At 39.0% G+C, this 24,285-nt stretch overlaps 1 protein-coding gene across 3 annotated transcripts in view; it reads left to right on the forward strand.

Moving 5' to 3' along the window:
- Nucleotides 1-24,285, forward strand: part of Cntnap5b (contactin associated protein family member 5B) — a 903,684-nt gene that overhangs the window by 732,191 nt on the left and 147,208 nt on the right. For all 3 annotated transcript variants that reach the window (XM_087580549.1, NM_001047873.2, XM_087580550.1), the window contains 2 exon segments: nucleotides 5,486-5,613; nucleotides 5,834-6,004. In XM_087580549.1, the coding sequence (XP_087436675.1) occupies nucleotides 5,486-5,613; nucleotides 5,834-6,004 (299 nt within the window).

Genomic DNA, 24,285 nt, shown 5'->3' on the forward strand with positions numbered 1-24,285 from the left:
TTGGCAGTACATAGATTAATACATATTTTATAACTCTTTTCATTTCTTTTTATCAAGGAAGAACCATCAATATTGATAAACATTCTCTAACTCTTTAGAGTTCCTATTTTTTTAAAAATCATATCTTGTTCAATAACTTTCTTAATTTGCTCTCTATTCATATGATAAAATACCATGACTGAGGAGGTTAGAGAAAGGTTGGTTTATTTGGGATTACAGTTTCAGATGGATAGGTGTCTATCACCACCATGGTAGAGATGCATGACAGCACATAGGCACAATGACTATAGCACAAATGACTAGAGCTCATATTTTAAACTGCAAGCAGGAATCAGAGTGAGCAAAGTGGGAATTGTATGAAATTCTGAAAGCTTACAGCTTGCCCCTAGTAACACATTTCCTTCAGCAAGGAAATCATGTTTTCTAACGCCAAGGTTATAGGGGCAATCTCATTTAAACTACTTAGAGTCAAATAAAAGAACCAGAAGTTTTCCTATTTGGCTGTTACTTCATCCATGAGAGACCATGCTCAACAACCCAGTGAAAAAGTCTAAGGGAGACGAGATCTTAATATTCCCCTGTTTCTCCTGATGGAATACATGCTACCATCTCGAGATAACTATTCCTTCATTCACTGGTGACTTAAGAAAAACTTGTATCCTTCAGAATGTATCAGAGGATACATCATTAAAGACAGATTTTATTGGGTTCAACTTTCCTAGGTAAATGTGCACAAATTTTTAATAAGCTAAGATAGGGAGCTAATAAGAGGTCCAAGAGACAGTTTCACTCAAGTCTCAGTAAGTCAACCAATGAATTTATTAAACGTATTCACTCAGACAGCACTGTGAAGGGTTTCTTATTAAAACATGAATAGCACTCATACAGATTTATCACTGTAAACATCTACCCAATACTAAATCATAACCGCATGGATAATGCATCCTACAGGCTTCCTTCCAATTATTCTTGCATGTATTATATACTCCACCATCTTCAAGATAACTTGCAGATGGGGTGAGGAAGGAAGAAGTAATATCTGGAATCTCAGCTGAGCTTACTGTGTCTCTCCCACAGAGAGTGTCTACAACTCCATCACCCCCACAATAGGTCTGACTACTTCTGTATTGTTCTACTCAATTAGTTGTCATGGCTTTGGAGCTAAGAAAATGTCTATTCCAATAGGATCATCTTAATGTTTTACTGCATGTGGTGTTATTAATTATCAGTGTATTGACTGAATACCACTCTGTTCTAATTAGAAAAAGAAAAGGAAGAGAAAGAGCAGGTCATAGTTTTTGTCTTGGAAGGATCCATATGATGGTAGGGAAAGTGCTTCTTAGATATGAGGAGATAAGAATGATACATTTGATAGCAGGGCTAAGAACTTTGGGGAACAAAACTGGGTCTGGATTTCTAGGGAGCTAGATTTCAAATAAAAGAAGTAGCTAAGTTGAAACAACTATACAGGTCTTTCATGAAAAGAAAAGAACATTTGTGTACTCAGACTAAGAAATATAAATGTATATAAAATCATTGTGCTTAAGCACATTGGTGTGGTTGTTATAGGAGATGAAGGAATGGAAGGAGGTCTTATGAGATGATGGAATGTGTGATATTTGTGTGTGTGTGTGTGTGTGTGTGTGTGTGTGCAGATGTGTGAAGACCAGAGGTTAACTTCAAGTGTCATTCTTTAGGAGCTGTCTACCTTTATTTTGAGATATTTCCTCTTAATAGAATGAGAGGCTTGTCAAGTAAACTAATCTAATAGCCTGAAAATCTAAAGGATCTACTTATCTCTACCTTTCCAACTCTAGGATTATAAACTTATACCATTATTCCTGTTTTTTATGCATGCCTTAATATAAGTGAACTAATTTTGTCTGTTCAAAATATGGTAATTGTGTTAGCTACAGGATTTAGTAGAACTTGAAATGTGCATGTCAGATCTACCCAACTCCAATATCTACCAAGGAAAGTAAAGCACACACAAAAAAAAGGAATTTAGACACATTGTGTCAGCTTTAATCTTCCCTGCATTCATTTTTAACATAGATCCAACCAGGCTTTCCATATATTTTAATATTTTGATAATTTTTGTTTCAGAACCTAATATTTCCACTATTATCTCTAATGTTCTGGTATTGGATTCTTCAAGAATTTTGTCATGTAAAATTCTTTCAATTTCTGTTATTAGGCAGTAAATAGGAAAACAAAATTGTGTTGATGGAGCAGTTTGATTATACATTGTAGACAGTTTTAAACTTGTCAGTTAAAAGTTCTGAAATCTTTAACTGCTTTATAAACAATATATGCTATTTGCATCCTAACAACCTATCCTTGAGTTTGGATGAGCTCTTGAGGACTAGGTAATTGTGATGATTTGTGTATGCTTAGCACTGTGAAGAGAGCCTATGAGAGGCTATTGGTGAAGCCTAATTGCAGTGGAAGATCTGTATATTGGAAATGCAGGTACCATGGGATGATCACCAAGAATAGTAGTGGCAGGGGAGTGGATCAACCTGAGCTTAGAGTGCTACAGAGAGCAAAGAGGGAGAAATATTGCTAGCCCTGTGGAGGAACCCAGAAGATCATATATGGATGCCAGATATTAAAACAATAAGCTGTTATATTGATGTTGCTTTGGAGACCACAAGATGTTTGAGATGCCAGAACTGTGGCCTATCTCCTAAGGAAAGCTGTTTCTACAGCTCTGAAAAGAGAAATCTGTTGCAGTCAATAAAGATGAAAAAGGATTTGGAGATCTGAAGACTGCTTTGACATCAGACATGATGATGACAGAGTTGCTGGTTGCCAGCCTTAAATCAGAGATTACATTTAAGTAATAGGATGGATCTCAGAACAGACTTTTAACTTTGGACTTTTAACATTGTTGATACTGCTGTAGATTGTGGAGACTTTGGAAGTTGGAGTAATTGCGCTTTTTTATTATGCTAAATTTAGGTATGCCCTCCATAGACTTCTGGGTTTAAACAAGCCTACTGAGTACAGCGAGTGGAATGTGATGGTTTGCATATGCTTGGCGCAGAGAGTGGCACTTTACAAGGTGTGCTCTTGTTGGAGGAAGTGTGTCACTGTGGGGATGGACTTGGAAATCTTCCTTCTAGTTGCCTGAGGATGCCCAGTCTTTTCCTGGCTTCATTTGAATGAAGATGTATAAATCAGCTCTTCTTGCACCATGCCCAGCTGGATGTTGCCATCCTCCTGCCTTGAAGATAATAGACTGAATTTCTAAACCTGTCAGGCAGCCCCAATTAACACTATCCTTTATAAGGTTGTATTAGTCATGGTGTATGTTCACAGCAATAAAACCCTGAATAAGACAGTAATTCAAACAGTGGAAGGAAAGGTAATCAGCCCTCACCAGAGTATCAAATGGCCACACCCAGAGAGATTCCTGGAAACCTCTTCTTGCTCAGAATTTTCTGTAGTCCTTGAACAGCAGTGACACAGGACAGCTCTTATTTGACAATCTACTCATTTTCTTCCTGATGTCATCTCTTTCTTCCTGTGCCTCTACAGCTCATTGAAAAGCATATGGCTGATAACATAATTCCAATGACTGGTGATTAAGGTACAGAATTATTATTATGCACAAGGAAAAGAGCTAATCCTATCTCTTTTGCACATCCACAGCACTGCTGGTCATGCACTTATCATATACAGTTGTTCCTAGATTGTAATAAAACACTACATTTTTATTATTGAACAGGAAATTTAAATTCTGCATTTGTTTATTGTTAACTAAAGGATGTAAATCATTAAGTACCTTGGTGGTTCAGGTCCTGATATGATTTTTTTTTAAAAAAAAGGAATGGTGTAGTAGTTCTTACTGGAGGTTGCTAACGGCGTCAGCAGATATTCTTTACTTAGATATAGCATGTAGCCAGTTTTGTAAAAAGAGTGTGATTATTAATATTATTAATTTCTGTAATATTACAAATTCCTAAGTTAATCTTAAGAAACAACATTGATTTGAATATTTCATTTATGATTGTGAAAACTATAGCAAAATGTATATGTGAAATAAAAGGATGAACACTAAGAAATAAATACCATGCCAACCTAATAAAATTTTCTTCAACTATCCAATTCTGGATGAAGTAAAGAAATATTTTGGAAATTTTGAAATACCTCAAAATGGGGATTCTCGTAAGTGTAAAATGCACTGAATGGACCTGCTATATATGAATAAAGCATAAGTGCTATTAGTTTGCAACCAAGGAGGCGGTACTCTCCCACAACATCTGCCAAGATAACCAAAGTGTAATGTTATAGAACCAGTCTGGAAATGATTGCAAACTAGCAAACTGAAAACCAATCGATTGAAATGTGTTATGTGGAGAAAGCCAGTGTGAATGGGACAGTCAGCCTGAGACCTACCAAGGTCAACTGAAGGACTTACAGTTGTTGCCATGCCTGCAGCAATGGCTAGGGAAGGTAATCATGTGGTGATATACCAACTTCCACACAGGAGGAGCTGCTTTCTGCCAGTAGAGTATCAGAGAATATCTTCACACAGTGGTACACTAATACTCCGGAATCCACTCTTGGATTCAAAATGTAGGCCGCAGATTTTCATGTCCCTAGCTCTAAAAGTGAGTGCTTAGGAGTAGGTTTATTTTTTGGAAGTTCAGAAACACAGATTCAGGTCTCCATGCTCAAACACCAAGTATTAGACTGACATCTCCACAGCAACACAACACCAGGTTTTCACTTCAAAATTTTATGCTCTGCCAAGTGTTACAATCTTCAACCTGATTCCATATGACAGCTTTAAAAGAGGAAAAAAACATTAGATTTTTCCTCCTCTCTTTGTATTCCTATCAAAAAACAAACAAACACAAAACAACCAAACAAGAACAAAAATCCTAAATAATCCCATATTTGCATAATTAACCAGAACAAAGCCAGAGCCATTAACCAGCAAGATCTTTCTAAAGAACAAAGCAAACAGCAACCAATTAAGTATAGGCTCATTTTAAGACAACTTAAAAGGTGATAAGGAACATTCAAAGCTGAATGGTGAAGGTGGTTCAACCAAGTCCCTTAAGTGAGTTTTGAAAGGGATTTGTGAGGTCTGTTTTGAAGTTATTTCTTCAGATAGAAGATCTGCTTTTATAGGAAAGTGAAGTGATGATTAATGTCACATTAATGCTGCAGAGAGCATCTGTGTTCTCTTGGTTACAATCAGCACTGAAATCTTCATCAACTACCTGTGTTTCTGCAAGCACATTTAGGGAAGATGCAATATCCAGTCGGTTGTTTGTCTGTTTGTTCGTTTTTAAGTATGCTGTGGTATTCCAACTATTCATACAGGCCTGAAATGAAAGACCTTCTGTTATGCTCCTTCCAACTCTAGCCAGGCTTATCCAATCCAAGTCTCTATATAAAAGAGGGATTTTACCACAGAATCTGTAGATAATCTACATTTTATTCCCTCCCTTACATTTATCTTCTGCAGGGCCAACGATACTGGCTTTCTTTCCTTCAAGGATCACTTGCCTGTAACTCAGATAATTATCACTGATACAAACAGATCAAACTCAGAAGCAGCTTGGAGAATTGGCCCCTTGCGTTGCTATGGTGACCGTGAGTACAACACTCCCTACCCCCTACCCATACACCTCCTACCCCTGACCCCCACTCTCACTCACTGCCCTATATCAGAATTGCATGAGCACAGGACATTTTGTTTCCATTACCCTTTTCTCTTGAGTGTCCTAGTCTTAAAAATTACCCACAAGCCCACTGCTTATTCAAACACCACTAAAAACAAACCAGGCATGTTTTAGGTCTCTCTGCTTCACAGGACACTTCTGGAACGCTGTCTCCTTTTCTACTGAAGCATCTTACCTCCACTTTCCTACCTCCCATGTGGAATTCAGCATTGACATTTCCTTCTTCTTTAAAACGACTGCTTTATCTGGAGTTTTCATAGAAAATCTTGGCATTAAAGACTTCCTCCGACTTGAATTGAGCTGTAAGTGTTCATTTATGAGTTCAATGTCACTGAGGTTTACTTTACCTCTGCCACTAACCACTGTACAGGTTCCTAGGGTCAAACTAACAACACTCACTATAAGGATAACTAGTACTGAAGCTGTCAAATGCAACTAAAGTGTTATGATTTATTGTGTCCTGTGAGAGTTTGTTATTGTTTCATCAGGGTAGGTTTTTGCAGGCTGCACTTTTTATTAAGGCATGGTCATTTTTTTAGCTGTCACTTTAAGCTGCCACACCCCAATGTTACACTCTATGGAAAACAGGGATGACTGCTATTGATCATTCTCTTCATATTTAGTATCTATTTTACTCTTGTACCCATGCTTCAGAAGTCACTTTTTATGAGCCTGAAAGACAGCTCAACCAGTAAATGACTTTCATGCAAGCATGAGGACCTGATTTTAGTTTCCCAGCACCTAAGTAACATACCATGCAAGTCATATGACAGAGGAAGTACAGACAGTCAGGGCAGTGTTTTTCCTCTAGCAGGATTGGTGAGTTCTGCATTCAGGCAGAAACATTTTTCCAAAAACTGAAATGGAGAGTAATTGAAGACGAACTTAGTCATTTTCCTCTGGTATTCATGACCAAATAACACACACACACACAGACACACAGACACACAGACACACAGACACACAGACACACAGACACATACACGCACGCACACACACACACACACACACACACACACACACACACACACACACCAGATGCCCTTGCACACACATATGCACAAGCACATGATTTCTTAACTCCCGCCACTAAGAGAGTGTAACTACTCAGTGAGAATTCATGCAGTTTTGACCTCTTTTTTCACCAACAGCAGTGCATGTGCAGATTTTGATGCATGTTTACACCTTTGTAAAGACCCTCTTTTCATCTGTGACATTGGTGAAATCTGTGAAATAATGATCAAAAAGGCAAAGAAACACTAAAGAAATGAGAATGGGACGATTTTCTACAGTGAGACACTGCATGTCAGAATGCTAACAACCACATATAAGTACCAAAGGAAAACTAAATATAGCAATGATTAATTAATTTTTATGAAAATAGCAAAACCTTGTTTTAGTCTGTTTCAGTAATGATAACTTTAGACATCTGTCCCTACTTTGTATTTTCCCAAAGTTCTCAATAACTTCACTAAAATTGACTTCCTATACTTGTTCATGGTAAATGAGACTACAAGTTTTAATAGCCTGTCTATTACACTGAGAAAATAATGTTTTATTTATTTTCAATAAAACTTTTTTATAAAAACCTCGTTGATATTAAAAGAGCTTGGGAATATTTTCAACACAAGGACAAGTTTGGACAGCAAACCATTTTTATACTAATATCCTAAAATTATAACTCTGTCTATATCTGTCTTTCTAGAATCAACTGTAGAGACTTCAAAATATCTAAGTACTCAAAATCTTTACAGAAAATATTTTTTCACATATTTAATGGCTTAGTAAAATTAAATAATGCTTTAAGGCCTTAAATCTTTGAACTTGATATTTCAGGTCAAGTTTAATATTGAATCTATTTACTCTCCCCACAGTGTAAATCATTAGTAAAGTCTTATAAAAATGTTTGAAGGGCAGCAAGTTACTGACTCTCCCTTCCAGAAAGTTAGGCTTGATCTATTTTAATTTGAATCCAAGATGACTTTAAACATGATTGTTTTAAAAGAAAATGAATGCATATTGATATTTAGACATTACATACTGTTTTAATCCTTCTGTCCATGCTTGCACTGCTTTATAACATGGAGGAATTTTAAGACCAGAAAATATTAGTTTTTCTTATTTGAATTTAAAAAGCCTGAATTTTGGACTCAATATCTTCATTATAAAAATAAAATGTAGTATACCAAGTTAACAATGTTAGGGAGTTAATGTTGACTATTATATATTATATAAAGTTCTTTCCTCAGTTTTCTAATGAAAAATATGTATTTATATGTGTGTATATCTATAATATACATATATGTATTCTTTGATTCCAAATATATTTTCATGCAGAATTTTTTTTAGGTTTATCTCCTATTTAGTAGAAAGAAACTGGACAAAATCATCATGGGTTTGCAATGTCTTGACCTCTTTTTACTGTAATGCTGTCACCAGAGAGTGCATACATTCAGATTACAGACTAGTCAAAAATCATACAGATGAAAGGGAAGAGATGCTTTCTTACTCTTTTTTTTAACAATTATTTATTTTGTATATGAGTACACTGTGGTTATCTTTATATATACCAGAAGAGGATGTCATAACCCATTGCAGATGATTGCGAGCTGCTAGGAATTGAACTGAGAACCTCTGGATGAGCAGCCAGTGCTCTTATATCACTGAGACATCTCTTCAGCCCTTTCTTTTCTTTTCTTTTTTCAATCTTTATTAACTTGAGTATTTCTTATTTACATTTCGATTGTTATTCCCCTTCCCGGTTTCTGGGCCAACATCCTCCTAACCCCTCCCCCTCCCCTTCTATATGGGCTTCCCCTGCCCATCCTCCCCCCATTACCACCCTCCCTACAACAATCTCATTCACTGGGGTTCAGTCTTGGCAGGACCAAGGGCTTCCCCTTCCACTGGTGCTCTTACTAGGCTATTCATTGCTACCTATGACGTTGGAGCCCAGGGTCAGTCCATGTATAGTCTTTGGGTAGTGGCTTAGTCCCTGGAAGCTTTGGTTGGTTGGCATTGTTGTTCATATGGGGTCTCGAGGCCCTTCAAGCTCTTCCAGTCCTTTCTCTAATTCCTTCAACAGGGGTCCTGTTCTCAGTTCAGTGGATTGCTGCTGGCATTCGCGTATGTATTTTCTGTATTCTCGGTGTGTCTCTCAGGAGAGCTCTACATCCGGTTCCTGTCTGCCTGCACTTCTTTGCTTCATCCATCTTATCTAATTTGGTGGCTGTATATGTATGGGCCACATGTGGAGCAGGCTCTAAATGGGTGTTCCTTCAGCCTCTGTTCTAAACTTCGGTCCAATGGTTGAATGAAAGTATAGCATCTGTCTCAGTCAGCTACTGATTGGGCTTTTCAGAGGACAGCCATATTAGGATTTTGTCTACAAGCACACCATCATATCAGTAATAATGTAAAGCCTTGGTGCCACCTCAGGAGAGGGAGCCTGTCATTTCATCACATCTGTTCAGTCTTTTATACATTTTTGCCCCTGTAGATTTTTTTTTAAAGATTTATTTACTGTATGTATGTAAGTATACTGTCACTGTCTTCAGACACATCAGAAGAGGGCATTGGATCCTATTGCAGATGGTTGTGATCCATTATGTGGTTTCTGGGAAATGAACTCAGAATTTCTGGAAAAACAGTCAGTGCTCTTAACTGCTGAGTCATCTCTCCAGCTTCCCTGTAGTTCTTATAGATAGGAACAATTCTGGGTCAGAAATTTTAACTAAAAGTTAGCAACCCCATCCTTCGAATTGAGGCCTGGCCTATCTACCAAAAGTGGACTCTACAAGTTTGCTTTCATCACTGTTCATCCAAAGTTACTCCCATTAAGTCCTGAGACTCTCTTAACTTCCGTGTCTCTGGTACTTTCTAGAGGATCTGCCAATTTCCAAACTGCTGAGGCTGAATATATATTCTGCTGGCCCTCTGGAATTCTCTTCCATATCCCTGGGCCCTGTAACTGATCCTGTTCCTCTTATCCCCCACTCCTCCCTCCTCCCACCCAAGTCCCTCCCTTCCTTTGCATTCTGCTATTATTTTCTTCCCCCTTCTAAGTGGAATTGAAGCATTCTCACTTGGCCATTCTGCTTGTTAAACTTGTATTTTTTTAATTTATTTTTGTTAAACTTAAGTTTTGTGCATTCTATCCTAGGTATCCTAGGTACCTTTTGTGTAACATTCACTTATGAATGAGTATATACATGCATGTTCCTTTGAGTCTGGGTTACCTCATTCAAGGTGATATTTTCTAGTACCATTCATTTTTCTGCAAGCCTCTTGACGTCCTAGTTCTTAATGATTGAATAGTATTCAATGCTGCAAATGAATCCCATTGTTTTATAACCATTCTTTCTTTGAGAGACATATGTGTTGTTTCCAGTTTCAGGCTATTACAAATAAGGCCACTATTAACATAGTAGAGTACTTGTCCCAGTGGTATCATGGCAGCATCTTTTGGATATATGCCCAACAATGATAAAGCTAGGTTTTCAGGTAGGTCTATTTCTAATTTTCTGAGCAACCACCAGATTGGTTGACAGAGTCGTTGTAACTGATTACAGTACTATCACCAATAGAGGAGGGTTCCTCTTTGTCTACATCCTCTCCAGCATGTTATGTCATCATCTGAGTTGTTTATCTTAGCCATTCTGATTGTTATGAATTGGAATCTCAGAGTTAGTTTGATTTGCATTTCTCCAGTAAATAAGGACTTCTTTAAGTGCTTCTTGGACATTGGAGATTCCTGTGTTGTGAATTCTCTATTTAACTGTACACCCCACTTTTAAAATCATGTAATTTGGGTTTTGAGAGGTTATCTTCTTAAGATTGCTATAATTTTAGATATTAGCCCTCTACTGAATATGGAGTTAGGGAAGATTTTTTCCCAATATGTAGATTGCTGATTTGTCCTATTGACTGTGACTTTTTCCATAAAAATATTTTCAGTATCATGAGGTCACATTAATCAATTCTTGATCTTAGAGCCTGATCCCTAGAGTTATACACTATTACACTCAGTGTATCTGGTTTTATGTTGGGGTCCTTGATTAACTTGGAGTTGAGCTTTGTGCAATGAGATAAATGTGAAACTGTTTTCGTTTTTCTACATTCAGACTGCCAGTTAGACCTGGACCATTTATTGAAGATGCTTTTTTTTTCCATTTTATATTTTTGGCCTCTTTGTCAAAGATCAAGTGGCCATAAGGGTGTTAGTTTATTTCTGGGTCTTCAATTCTATGCGATTGATCAACATCTCTGGTGCTGTACCAATAGCATACATTTCTTTTTCATCACTATTGCTCTGTATTGCTTGAGGTTAGGGATGATGCTTACACCAGAAGTTCTTTTATTTTTTTAAGAATTTTATTTGTTATCTTGGAATTTTTTTTTGGTCTGTGTTTTTTTTCCATATGAACATGAAAATTCCTCTTTCTATGTGTATGAAGAACTGTGTTGGAATATTGGTTGTGGATTGCTTTAAATCCGTAGACTGCTTCTGGTAGGATGGCCATTTTGACTATGATAAACCTAACAATACATGAGTTTGAGAGATTTTTCAAACATCTGAGGTCTTCTATTTCTTTCTTGAAAAACATGAAGTTCTTGTCCTATAGATATGTCTCCTGATTGGTTATTGTCACTTCAATATCTTTTATATTTTTGGTGAGTATGGTGAAGGTTGTTTTTACCCTATTTTCCTTTTCAGACTGTTTATCATTTACATAAAAAGAGCTACTGATTTGTTTGAACTAATTTTTTATCCAGCCACATGCTGACATTGTTTTTCAGCTGTAGAAGTTATCTGGTAGAAATTTTGAGTTTACTAATGTATACTATAAAATCATCTGAAAAACAGTGATACTTTGAATTATTTCGTTCCAATTTATATCCACTAGATAAATATTTTCACCTTATTGCTCTAGCTAGAATGTCAAGTAGTATGTTGAAGAGATAAGGAGAGTGGTTGACCTTGTCTTTTCCCCAAAGACAGTGAGATTACTTCAAGTTTCTCTCCATTAATTTGAATACTGGATAGTTTGTATTATACTGCTTTTATTGGTTTTTAGGTAAGGGCCTTGAATTACTGATCTCTCCAATACTTTTAACATGAAAAGATGTTATATTTTGTCAAATGCTTTTTAAGCTCTAATAAGTCACTCATGTGACTTTTTTTCTTTGAAATTGTTTATATATGGATTCTGTAAATGCCTTTTTTGATATTGAATCATCCCTGTATCCCTGGGATGAAGCCTACTTAATTGTGCTGGATGATGGTTTTCATTGTGTGCTTGGATTCTGTTAGCTAGAGTTTTATTGGGTATTTTCCCATCAATATTCATAAGAGAAATTGTTCTGAAGTTCATTTTCTTTATTGGTCTTTGTGTAGTTTAGGTATCATCCTAACTGTGGTTTTATAGAATGAATAGGTAATATTACTTCTGTTTCTATTTCATGGAATATTTTTAATGCTTCTATTTACTAGGGCATATGAGGCTGTTTAGACAGTTTACCTGTTCTTTATTTGGTATCTATCTAAAAAGTCATCTATTTCATCTAGATTTTTCCACTTTTGTTGAGAAAAGACTTTTCTAGTAAGATCTGATGATAATTTGTATTCCTCAGTCTCTGTTGTTATGTCCCCCCTTTACATTTCCAATTGTATTAATTTGGATACTGTCTATTTGTCCTTTCGTTTGTTAGTCTAACTCTTGGGGGTGTTTGCTTCTTTTCGTTCGAGGGGTTTCAGATATACTGTTAAATCGGCAGTGTGGAATTTCTCCAATTTCTTTATCAGGGCACTTAGTGCTATGAATTTTTCTCTTAGCACTGCTTTCGTTGTGTTCCAAAAGTTTGGGAATGCTATTTCCTAGTTTTCATTGAATTCTAGAAATTTGTTAATTTCTTTCTTCATCTCTTCCCTGACTAAATTATCATTAAGTAGACTTGTGCAAGTTCCACGGATATGAGGGCTTTCTGTTGTTTTTGTTATTGAAGTCTACCCTTATTCTATGGTGATCTGATAGGATGCCTGGGATTATTTCAATCTTCTTGAATTTGCTGAGGTTTGTTTTTTGATTGATTGTTTTTGACTGTTTATGATTAGTTTGGAGAAGGTACTGTAAGGTTCTGAAAATAAGGTATATTCTTTGGATTTAGAGTAAAATACTGTGTATATATCAATTAAATCCATTTGTTTAATATCTTCTATTAGTTTCACTGTGTCTCTATTTAGTTTCTTTTTTCAATTACCTGCTGTATTATGTCATATAGGTGAAGCAGGTATAAGATAGAATGAGGCCTGTCATTGGATGAGAAGGAAGGATGGTCAGGAGTAAAGTTTTAGGGAAAGGAGGAGACTGGAGCGAGGCAGGAGAAGCAGCAGAGAGAACGTGGAGGCAGATGTTAAGATTCCTCTCTGCACATTTATAGGTTGTTATGAATATTCTTAAGGGATGGATATGTACAGGGCTTTGTATGTCTATATGGGCAATTATATCTTATCAACTGGATCAGAGGTTATTGTGTTGTGTGTTCATTCATGTGGCGATTTAGGTTCAAGAAAGTATGTGGTGGCTGGAGACACTAGGCCACCACAAAATTGGGATGTATATTTCTGGCATGATAGAAACCTGCTTTAGGAACTAGATAGGTAGAGAGATTGCTGCCAGGCTCAGAGAGAAGCCATCAGCAGTGTGATATGTGATATAGCAGAGGGGGTGGGATGCTTTGCAGACTGAGATGAAGATATCTACAAGATGTCTTCGGGCACTCTGGTGCAGGATGTAGTGTGGAGTAAAAGACAGTCAATCATTTACAATTTTACAGCAACACCTGCCCATTAGTGAGATTGGGTTTTGAAGTCTTCCACTATTATTGTTTAAGGTTCAATGTATATTTTGAGCTTGAGTAAAGTTTCTTTTAAAAATCTGGGTACCCTTGCATTTAAGGTATAAGTATTCATAACTGAGACCTCCTCTTGCTGGATTTTTCTTTTGATGAATATGAAGTTTCCTTCCCAATTCATTTGACAACTTTTGGTTGAAAGTCTATTTTATAGGATATTGCAATGGCAACTCCTGCTTGGTTCTTGGACTTTTTGTTTAGAAAAATTTTTTCCAGACCTTTACTCTGAGGTAGTGTCTACTTTTGTAAATGAGGTATATTTCTTATATTCATCAAAATGCTGGATCCTGTTTGTATACAGTCTGTTAGCCTCTTCCTTTTACTGCAGAGTTGAGTCTGTCCATTGATGTTGGGAAATATAAAAAAAAGATTATTGATTGTTGGTTCCTGCTATTTTTTGTTGCTGGCAGTGGTATTATGTAGACATACTCTATTCTTTTGGGTATGTTGTGAAAATTTAATATCTCATGTTTTATGGGTGTAGTTACCCTCCGTCTGTTGTCTCTGTCTCCGTCCCGCAGAAAGGAGCAACACCACAACGTTCTTCTCAAAGCAGTTTATTTAGGATCCTTTCTTTCTGCATGCAAGCAGCAATCTCTCAGTTCATAGGTCCATGCCAAATGCCCTGATCTTGTGTCATGGTGCAACTGTACAGCTCTCACGATGGGCATGGCTTACTTTTGGGTGTATGAGGAAGTCAGGTGCTAGTCATAAGACTTGGCAGCAGTCCCGGGCATCATCTTGGGATTACCGCCACACCCGTTACCATATCTCCCCCTTCTTTATATTTGGCAGAGAGAATGCCTGTCTTAGGTTGGCCCCTGCAGCAATGCCCCTTACCCATCATCGGGAGACAAACAGCTTAGGTTTGATCCCTGTCTTAGGTTGGTGACATGCCCAGATAGTCTTACCCGTCGTTGACTACTTCTTTAGCATGCCAAGCCACACTTGAGAAGACTATCCTGTCTCAACTGCTGTAAAAGCATGAATCATTAAGGCTTGAGTTCTGCCTTGATGAAACCGCATACAGCAAATGCTCCAAAAGGCCAGGACGCTCATAAGAATCAGGCATAGGGTGTGTCCAGCGAGTCCTGCCCATTCTTTTAGCCAAGAGGCAGCTGTGGTGATCCAATCGGCCAGTCCTCCAGCTAAAGACATGTCCACACGGGTGGATTTGATATGGGCGATGGATTGTCTAAGCTCCCGAACTAGTTCATCAAAATGTTGAGACCAATTTCCTGTAATATACTGAGATGAGTTGTGGGCTAAATCTAAAGCTTCCGCAACACCTACGGATAAACTATTTACAGCTGCCGCAGTCTGTACTATGGAGATAAGGGATATGGCCGCAGCTGTGGCTGCAGTGGCAGAGATTGCTATAGCAGTAACAATGGCTGCAGTGATGCCAAAATCCCTTTTTTGCCTAAACAAAGTCATAGCAGAAGGAGTCTGAACAGGCCAGGGTACAAAATGAGTCATCCTAGTCACAACAGATGAAGAATATGCAGATACATTCCAACACATATTATAGAAACAACTACCACTACTACAATTAACAACATTATCATCATGACTCCCATTATAGACAATAAACACAAAAGGAGGCCACATACAGACAGGCATAGCCTTAAAGGAAACATTAAGCCCATAAGCAAGTTGAGAAAGAGTGGTTTCAAACCCTATAGATCCATCCCAATGAAAGCTTACATTACCCCAACCCCCTTCCACTAACATGCTCAGAGGAGAGATATCTGTGCAACTACCATTCACTCCACACAACAACCACACATTGAAAGGATTACTAACTTCTGCTGAACAGGATTCTGATAGGTCCAATTATATCCTGAAAATGAGCCATTATGGACTGTGCTAATATAAGGAGAAAAGGTAAAATACTTCTTTACAGCCCATGCTGCCTTTCTAGCCTGACATGCAGTCCATGGTAGAAGTGACTCACAGGTACCCTTGCGAAAGGGAGCCCATCTAGGTTGGGAAGGTATGGTATCATTGCCTTTGAAAATACTGGCAGGCCACACCCCTCAAATCCATGTGGCATTAGATTTAGTAGAACTATTGATAGCATGTCAAACCATGCAGCTGATTGATTATACATTTGAATGCAATCACTATTCTGAGAAATATTTTGAATCATCTGAAAGCATATCAATCCCTTCAGCTGAAGCTGCAATGAATCATTGACAGGCACTGTTTCTCCATCCCACGGCAAAAAGGGTAACTGTAATGAAGCATTAGAAAAGAAAAACTGGGGAAACACTTGTGCCGAATGTGTCAATGGCAGGGGGCTGGAAAATACAGATAATAGTCCTCAGCGTAGGTCTTCAGCCATCACCGCAGGAAGCATTGGCAACACTAGACACATCCATAGTATCCTCCTTCCATTCATCTTGGACCACTCTGGTCAGCCTCTCCAGGACCCACAGCAGCTGCCGATGATCCTCGGGAAACACACAAACAGACCCTCATGCCCAAACCATCACTGGATCAGGGCCCTGCCAAGTACCAGTTAGGATGTCCTTCCACATTACCATGCCTTTTGAAGAAACATCAGGGTTGCTGTGAGGCTCCACTGCGACCCGCCCATCTTTGTCCTCATTCAAAAAATTCAAGGTAAAAAGGGCAATGGCTAATCTTTCCCTAGGGGTGGAGCCAGCAGAGGCAATAACCCATTTTTGTTTAATTAAGTATTCCTTTAGGGTGCAATGGGCTTGTTCAATAATGCCCTGCCCCTGAGGGTTGTAGGGCAATCCATGAGTCAATCGGATACCCATCATTTTACAAAATGACACAAAAGAAGCAGAAGTATTGGCTGGCCCATTATCAGTTTTCAATTCTTTAGTCTGCCCCCAGGAATCCCAAGCTTCAAAGCAATGTGCAATCACGTGACGTGCCTTCTCTCCTGTATGTAGAGAGGCAAAAACAACTCCAGAAGCTGTATCGGTGGAAACATGAAGATATTTTAACTTTCCAAATTCTGGAAAGTGGGTAACATCCATTTGGCATAGGTGTAGAGGGCGCAATCCACGTGGACTGAACCCCACTCCAGTCTGAGGCAATAATGGGGCACATGTTTGGCAAATTTTTACAATATCTCTTGTCTCTGCTCGAGAAATCTTAAAGCGGGATGACAGGGTCTTTGAATTAACATGAAAATGTGAATGTAAATCTCGAGCCAATGCAACAGGTGAAGCAATGAAAAAGGCCGGCCATGCATGCCTTTGAGGCTTTATCTACGATATCATTCCCCTCAGCTAGGGGTCCAGGCATCTCAGTATGAGCACAGATATGTTGTGCAAAAAAAGGTGAAGACCTATGCAAAATTAACTCTTGTAATGATAGAAACAATTTTCCAATGGTAGATTTTAAATTAACTTTTTCCACTACCTCCAAACATTGTAACATATTAACAACGTATTGGCTATCAGAGGCCTGGAAATAATTCAAACACCTTAATCACAATTTGTAACTCAATAATTTGGGGTGATGCAGGGGGAAATTGTATAGTAACTGGTGCTGCTCCTACAACTACATATGCTCCACAACGCATCTTGGAACCATCTGTAAAGAGGAGTAGAGCATCCATTAAGGGATGTTTAGAAGTAATATGAGGAAAAGAAATCACAGGATGAGCTATAATCAATTGCAATATTGGATCCTTGGGAAAATGATTATTAATGTTACCTTGAAAACTGCACCTCACAGTAGCCCAATCATCTATTGAGGATGACAACACTTCGAGTTGCTTTACATTATAGGGAACTATCAAATCCTTTGGTGGGATGCCAAAGTACTGTATACATTGTTGAATGTCAAGCAAGGCTAACTGAGCCACTGAGGTGGGATAATGAACAAGTGTTTTGGCTGGGGATATCTTTGGATGTATCCAGGGCAAGGGAGCCCCTTGCCATAAGACCCCCGTTGGCTGTAATTTTGTTGGTAGGATACAGAATGCAATAGGCTGTGACTCATCTCGGCACTTCAAAGCAGCAACATGAATGCCCTGCTCCCCCAAACTCAAAGTCGCTCTGGAAGCATAATTAAGGCATCTGGGAGAATTCAAATCAGTATTGCCTGGTAAGAGGTCATAGAGTGGCTGTAGTTGTTTATTGGTTAAAGACAAATAAGGGCGGACCCACTAAATGTCTCCCAATAATTTTTGAAAATCATTTAATGTACATAATTTATCAGTGTGAATTGGATCTTTGAGGGGACACCGAGTTTGTAGTTATTTTTGTCCCTAAATAATTCCCTACCAGGTCCTTTCGAACCTTTTCCGGGGCCACAATCAAGTTCTTTTCCCTTAACGGTGTAACCACAAAGCTATATGCCTCATCAAGCAACTCCTCTCTGGGAGCTGCAATAAGGATGTCATCCATGTAATGATAACGTTTCACCTTAGGAAGCCTCTGTCTAACCTCTTTTAAGGCTGTATCAACATATAGTTGACACATAGTAGGACTATTTGCCATACCATGTGGCAGAACCGTCCACTCAAACCTTTTATCAGGCTCTTCATGATTTTGAGAAGGAACAGTGAAGGCAAACCTAACCATATCATTCTGATGCAAAGGAATTGAGAAAAAACAATCTTTAATATCTAAAACTATTGTAGGCCAATTTTTCGGCAAAGCAGACGGCAAAGGCAGCCCTCTCTGTACAGAGCCCCTCAAAACCATTTGTCCATTTATTTCTCTCAAGTCATGTAAAAGTCTCCATTTCCCTGATTTTTTTCTTTATAACAAATATAGGAGTATTCCAGGGGGAAGTATAAGGGCGCATATGGCCCAATTCTAGCTGTTCTTGTACTAATTCCTGGGCAGCATTCAACTATTCTGAGGGAAGTGGCCACTGAGGAACCCACACCAGATCCTCAGTTTTCCATTTAATGGGTAAAGCTCCCTCAGTGGCACCTATGAAAAACCCAGCCCGCCACGATCAGTCTTTTTACGGACTGTCACAGGGGAGGCTTTGCCCTGTAAAGAGCAGCCTAGCCCCTTCCAGGGACATAGACCATTTCCATCATCATATCCTGGGCCTGTGTGCTGTAGCACCCTTCATTAGTTAAAATAAAGCCCATTTCTTTCATCAGGTCACTACCCCATAAGGACACTGGAACGGCCAATACATGTGGTTGAAACTCTCCAGAATGTCCCTTGTCATCCTTCCAATGTAGGATACGAGAGCTCATTTCCAGCATTTGAGCATATCCTAGTCCTCTCAGTATTTGCTCTGACTGTTCTTTTAGCCACGCAGTGGGCCAATCCTTGATGCTGATGATACTACAATCAGAACCAGTATCTAGGAGGCCAGATATGGATTTCCGTTCAATAGACAGTTTTAACAGTGGCCAAATGTCAAGATCCAAGGAACAAAAGATGTTAGAGACCCCGATTGAGCCAAAGCCCTTACTTCCCTGTTCCAAATCTATAGCAGGAAATTTAGAGTGATAGCTAGGTAAAAGGAGCAATTGAGCTATCCTATCCCCAGGAGATATCGCAACAATGCCTCTAGGGGAAGACACAATTATTTTAACCTGCCCAGTAAAATCCGGATCAATCATCCTGTGATGAACTATTAACCCTTGCATGGTAACAGAGCTTCTTCCTAAAATCAATCCCACTATATCAGCAGGTAAAGAGCCCTTAAAATCTGTATCCACTAATTGAGTTCCCATTCGGGGGGTTAATATCAGTCTGGTGGTGGAACTGAGGTCAAGTCCTGCACTTCCTTTTGTTGCTCTCTGGGGCAGCCACAGTGCATTGGAGGATTCAAGTTGGGCAATCCTTCCGACACCGCCCCATATATTTGCGGACCCTGGGGTTGGGGTCCCCTCCTCAAGTTTTTTGGCTGGCACCGGTGTTAAGTGGCTGCCCATGAATGTCCTTAACCCACCAGCACTCATTGGCCCAGTGATTACCTTTTCTGCACTAGGGGTATAGTCCAGGCATCTTAGGCCATTGATACCCTGTTCCTTAGCTGTGAGCATTGGCGCCTCATATGGCCAGGCTGCCCACATTTAAAGCAGTTATTATTCTTTTGGCCATTCCATCCATGGGACATCTGCATGATGGCAGCACCCAACCCTGAATTAGACAAAGGCCCCGCCAAGTCCCTGTAGAGCTTCATCCACACCTCTAAGCCTTTTCCCTTATACAGAGTAATAGCTTGTCTGCACTCTTTAGTACACTGCTCAAAGATAAGCTGTTTCAACAGTGGCATGGCATATCAGGATCCCCAAAGACCTGCCCTCCCGCCTCCACCATACGAGCCATGTAATCTGCAAAGGCCTCGATGGGTCCCTGGATGATCTTAGTCAAGTTTCTACTCACCTCTCCTCTATTAGGAAGGGATTTTTCATGCCCTGGTCCCTATGGTGTTGATTTGTTCATATACTTGAAGAGGATAATTGATCTGAGCTGCTGCAAATCTCCCTTGTCCTAGCAACATGTCCTGATCCCAAACTTGCTGCCCATTACGAGCGTTGACCACAGCCTGCTCAGTGGCAAACTCAATAAAGTATGCCTTCCAGTCCAAATACTGGCCTGATGTCAGACAGGCACGAGCCAGATTCTGCCAATCCCTAGGAGTCATACAAAAGAGATGTAAGGATTCTAACTGTGCCACTACATAAACAGTAGTAACACCATATGCGCGAACTCCTTTGGCCAGTTTTTGGACAATCTTCCAATCTAGCGGCTCATGTGTATGATTGCCCTGTGCATTCTGAAATACAGGGAAGCATTGGGCTCACGGGTCCCTCTAGGTTTCCAGGTGTAGACTACGTCCCTCTAACCAGCCCGGATCGTATGGCAGTGGATGAGGCAGCCCCGGAGCTGATGGCTCTACCTTCAGTTTTACTTTCTCTAAGCTGTCTGCAATGCTCTCCAGATCATCTTCCAACATATCTCCCTTGCTAGAAGTTCCCTCGGTCTCCTATTTTTGGGAGCATTCCTCTCTAACCTGACATATCGCCTCATTGCCCTTTTTTAGCTCTGCACCACATCTTTCCTCATCTCTTATGCAATTTTTCACTAATTTCCATATTGGCATTATTCTTTTGATAAAACCCCCTGCTCCTCGGCAAACCTCAAGTCTTTCCCTAATTTTTCCCAACTGGACATCGTCAGGTGTCCTTTTACATTAAACCATGGAGCAACTTGGTCCACTGCTTTTTAAAAGGTTCTCCACTATGTCTTTCTTTAGCCCGATTCCTTTCATTTTCAACAAATCCTTGAGGGCCTGGCAGACTGTCTGAGCGGAGGTCGACTTCCCCATTGCGCTTGGTGCAACTTGTCCCAAAACCGGGAACCTTATAGTCTCAACCCGAGAGCTTTTCTCATCCCACTTACCTGGGAACGTACTGGCTAGCCATCCTGACCACGATGAGTTCTGAAGGAAGGAGGAGGCACTTGTCGCCTCCATCTCCGTCCCGCAGAAAGGAGCGACACCACAATGTTCTTCTCAAAGCAGTTTATTTAGGAACTTTTCTTTCTGCATGCAAGCAGCAATCTCTTACCCCCAAGCACACTCGCTACTCAAAAACCCATAACCACACCCCATCAGTCCAGTCTACATAGTCTCAGTTCATAGGTCCACACCAAATGGCCTGATCTTGTGTCATGGTGCGCCTGTACAGCTCTCATGATGGGCATGGCTTACTTTTGGGTGTATGAGGAAGTCAGGTGCTAATCATAAGACGTGGCAGCAGTCCCGGGCGCCATCTTGGGATTGCCGCCACACCCGCTCCCCACATCCGTGTGTTGGAGTTTTCCTTCCAGTATCCTCTGTAAGGTTGGATTAGTAGAAAGATAGAGTTTAAATTTGGTGTTCTCACAGAATACATTGGTTTTTCTACGGAGATTGAGAGTTTTGCTTGGTGTAGTAGACTGTGCTGGTCTTTGTGTTCTATTAGAATCTTGATGACATCTGTCCAGGATTTTCTGACTTTTAGGGTCTATGTTATGAAGTCTTTTGTATTTCTGAAAGGTCTGCCTTCATGTCTTACTTGGCCTTTTTCCCTTACAGACTTTAATATTCTTTCTCTGTTTTGGGCATTTATTGTTTTGATTATTATGTGAGGAGAGGATTTTATATTTTGGTCAATTCTATTTGATGTTCTGTAGGCTTCTTGTATATTCACAACCATCTCTTTTTTTAGGTTTGGGAAGTTTTTGCCTGAGCTTCTCTTGAAGAGGTTTTCTGTTCCTTTGAGCTAGGACACTGTGCTCTCTACCATTTCTATTATTCTTCAGTTTGATCTGTTCATGGTGTCCTGGATTTTCTGGATATTTTGCTTTAGGATTTTTCTAATGCTTTGTGTTTTCTTATCCCTTGTATCAAAATCTTCTACAGTATTTTCTATGTCTGAGATTCTCTCTTCTATCTCTTGTATTATGTTGGTGATCCTCATATCTGTAGCTCTTAACCTCTTTCCTAGGTTTTCACTTCCAGGCTTGCCTATTTGAGATTACTTTATTTTTCTACTTCCATTTTAGGTCTTGGACTGCATTGTTCAATTCCTTCACCTTTTTGTGTTTTTCTGTATTTCTTATTCCCCAGTGCTGAAACTGTCAAGATGTATCACGTTTGGCCCTTTCTTGAAAAGTCTAGGAATCAAACACAGATACTCCTGCAAACACATTACTGACTTGACCACCTACCCATAAGTACCAGCATGATATCATAGAGATAGTGTAGATTGTATTATATATGTAATCTTTGCCCCACCCCATGTACCACTTTCTTAAATTTTCACATATTCATTATTTATTTGTGAATTGTGGAATTAGTGGCTCTTAGGTGTCAATAGGATGCATTTGGCTAAAGTCACTATAAACTTATTTTAACTGGCATACAGGATGAGAAATTCAGGGGTAGTAGTTACATCACTCTATGAAGAAAACATAGGACTCTCTTTATCTCAGGATAAGATCTTCCGTAAGTTGAGATGTGGTCATTTATTTCTGTCCTCTCACACTTTTGAATCTTTCCTTCAGTCAAAACCTAGCTGAAATAGTTTTTTAACCTGCCGTCCAAATAGTCTTACTTGTATGTAGCTTGCCTGAGGACCTTCCTAATAGTGATGATGACTAAGAGAAGACAAACATTTATTGTTTATGCCAATGCAATGACTACTTGAGAAAGGCACTAGATCCCATTAACACCATAGAGAAAATGAATTTTTTCAAAGCAGTTGCTTCCTACCACAACCCTGGGTATTGTAAGAAATGAATCATTGTGGGCAATCAAATATTATCTTCTGAGGTACCAACTTCTTCTCTTTGTGTTGAAATGAGTAATATATAATATTACTAAAATAAAACATAAACATATTTTGAAATGATTGGGTTCTATTTGATAGTTAATGAGTGTATTACTAAGAATATTACCAAGATGTTGATTTGAAGATATTCAGAAATTCAGAGCATCATAAAAGTTTAAATTACTCACAATTATATTTTACTGTATTGGTTACTGATTATTCTAGTTTCATATTACAACACATTCTCTTCACAATACTATATTAGGCCATCACTGTGATTTGTGAGCAATTCATGGTCCAACATTTCAGTTGAGGAAGATGATCAGATCAACTATTTTTCTTGTTACTGTGGAAGAAATTCTTAAGAGAAGCAAGTTAAGAAAAAAATGGTTCATTTTGGCTCAAAGTTTGAGTATATAGTTCTCAATGACAAAGAAGAGAGAAGGCATAGTGCAAGAAAATTAAGACAAGTGGTCATACTATATCTGTAATTAAATCCTGTTCAGATCTGAGACCTGGGTTCTTCAGGAAATTGCAGCAATATTATATTAGACAATATTTGTGAAATAGAAGAACTAAAGCTGCTATTGACTTCTCATGAGACCATGTCTCTAAAGAAATTAAGCAATATTTTATGGAATTAATATTTTGCCCTTGAGTTCATAGATATTCAGAGAAGTTAACTGGCCATGATAATCTTGCAACTTCATCTCATAAATGTACTGTTTTTATCTCATAAATAAATCCAATTACTTAGATATTCTTTGGACAATAAGTGGACCAACACTCTATAGAGTTGTCCTTGCTCCTGCACTGGGCTTGGAGTTGAGGGTGCATGAATGCTTCTTTATGAAGTTTTGATATATGTACTGGGAAGAGCAGAAGATTATAGGTACTATAGAACTCCCTCTGGGGTAAAGTGATACATAGCTACTGTAGAGGAGGGAAGAATAATACAAGGACTTCTCCTCTTCACAAAATTTTTGTTACACTGCCGCACTTATCCTTTTGAGGAGTTCAGTCTTGGTTTTAGCAGAGCTATGTGTCTCATGCACATGTTTGTAGTAGGTAAGTGTTCCTTTACTTTTTATTGAGATATCTTCAGGCTCTTCCTTTGATTATTTTCCCAAAGAAAGCAGCAAGCTCATATTGTTTTATTCATTTCTGAACACCATGGGAACCAGGTCTGTCAGTATGACTACCTTGTAAAGTTCTCATTTCTTTAGAAAGAAAAGGAGTAAATTATGAGAAAATTGTGTGATACTTATATGGAAAACTTAATGATTATATGATAGAGTGACTGGGTCCTAGTTTCCTACCCAGTTCAGTGAGACTATGTGATCCTCCAGAGACCTGCAATGAAGTCTGAAGTCTAGCCATGCAGGCTCA

This window comes from Rattus norvegicus, chromosome 13 (genome assembly GCF_021556685.1).
Source record: "Rattus norvegicus strain SHRSP/BbbUtx chromosome 13, alternate assembly SHRSP_T2T, whole genome shotgun sequence".
In the NCBI taxonomy this organism is placed as follows: domain Eukaryota; kingdom Metazoa; phylum Chordata; class Mammalia; order Rodentia; family Muridae; genus Rattus; species Rattus norvegicus.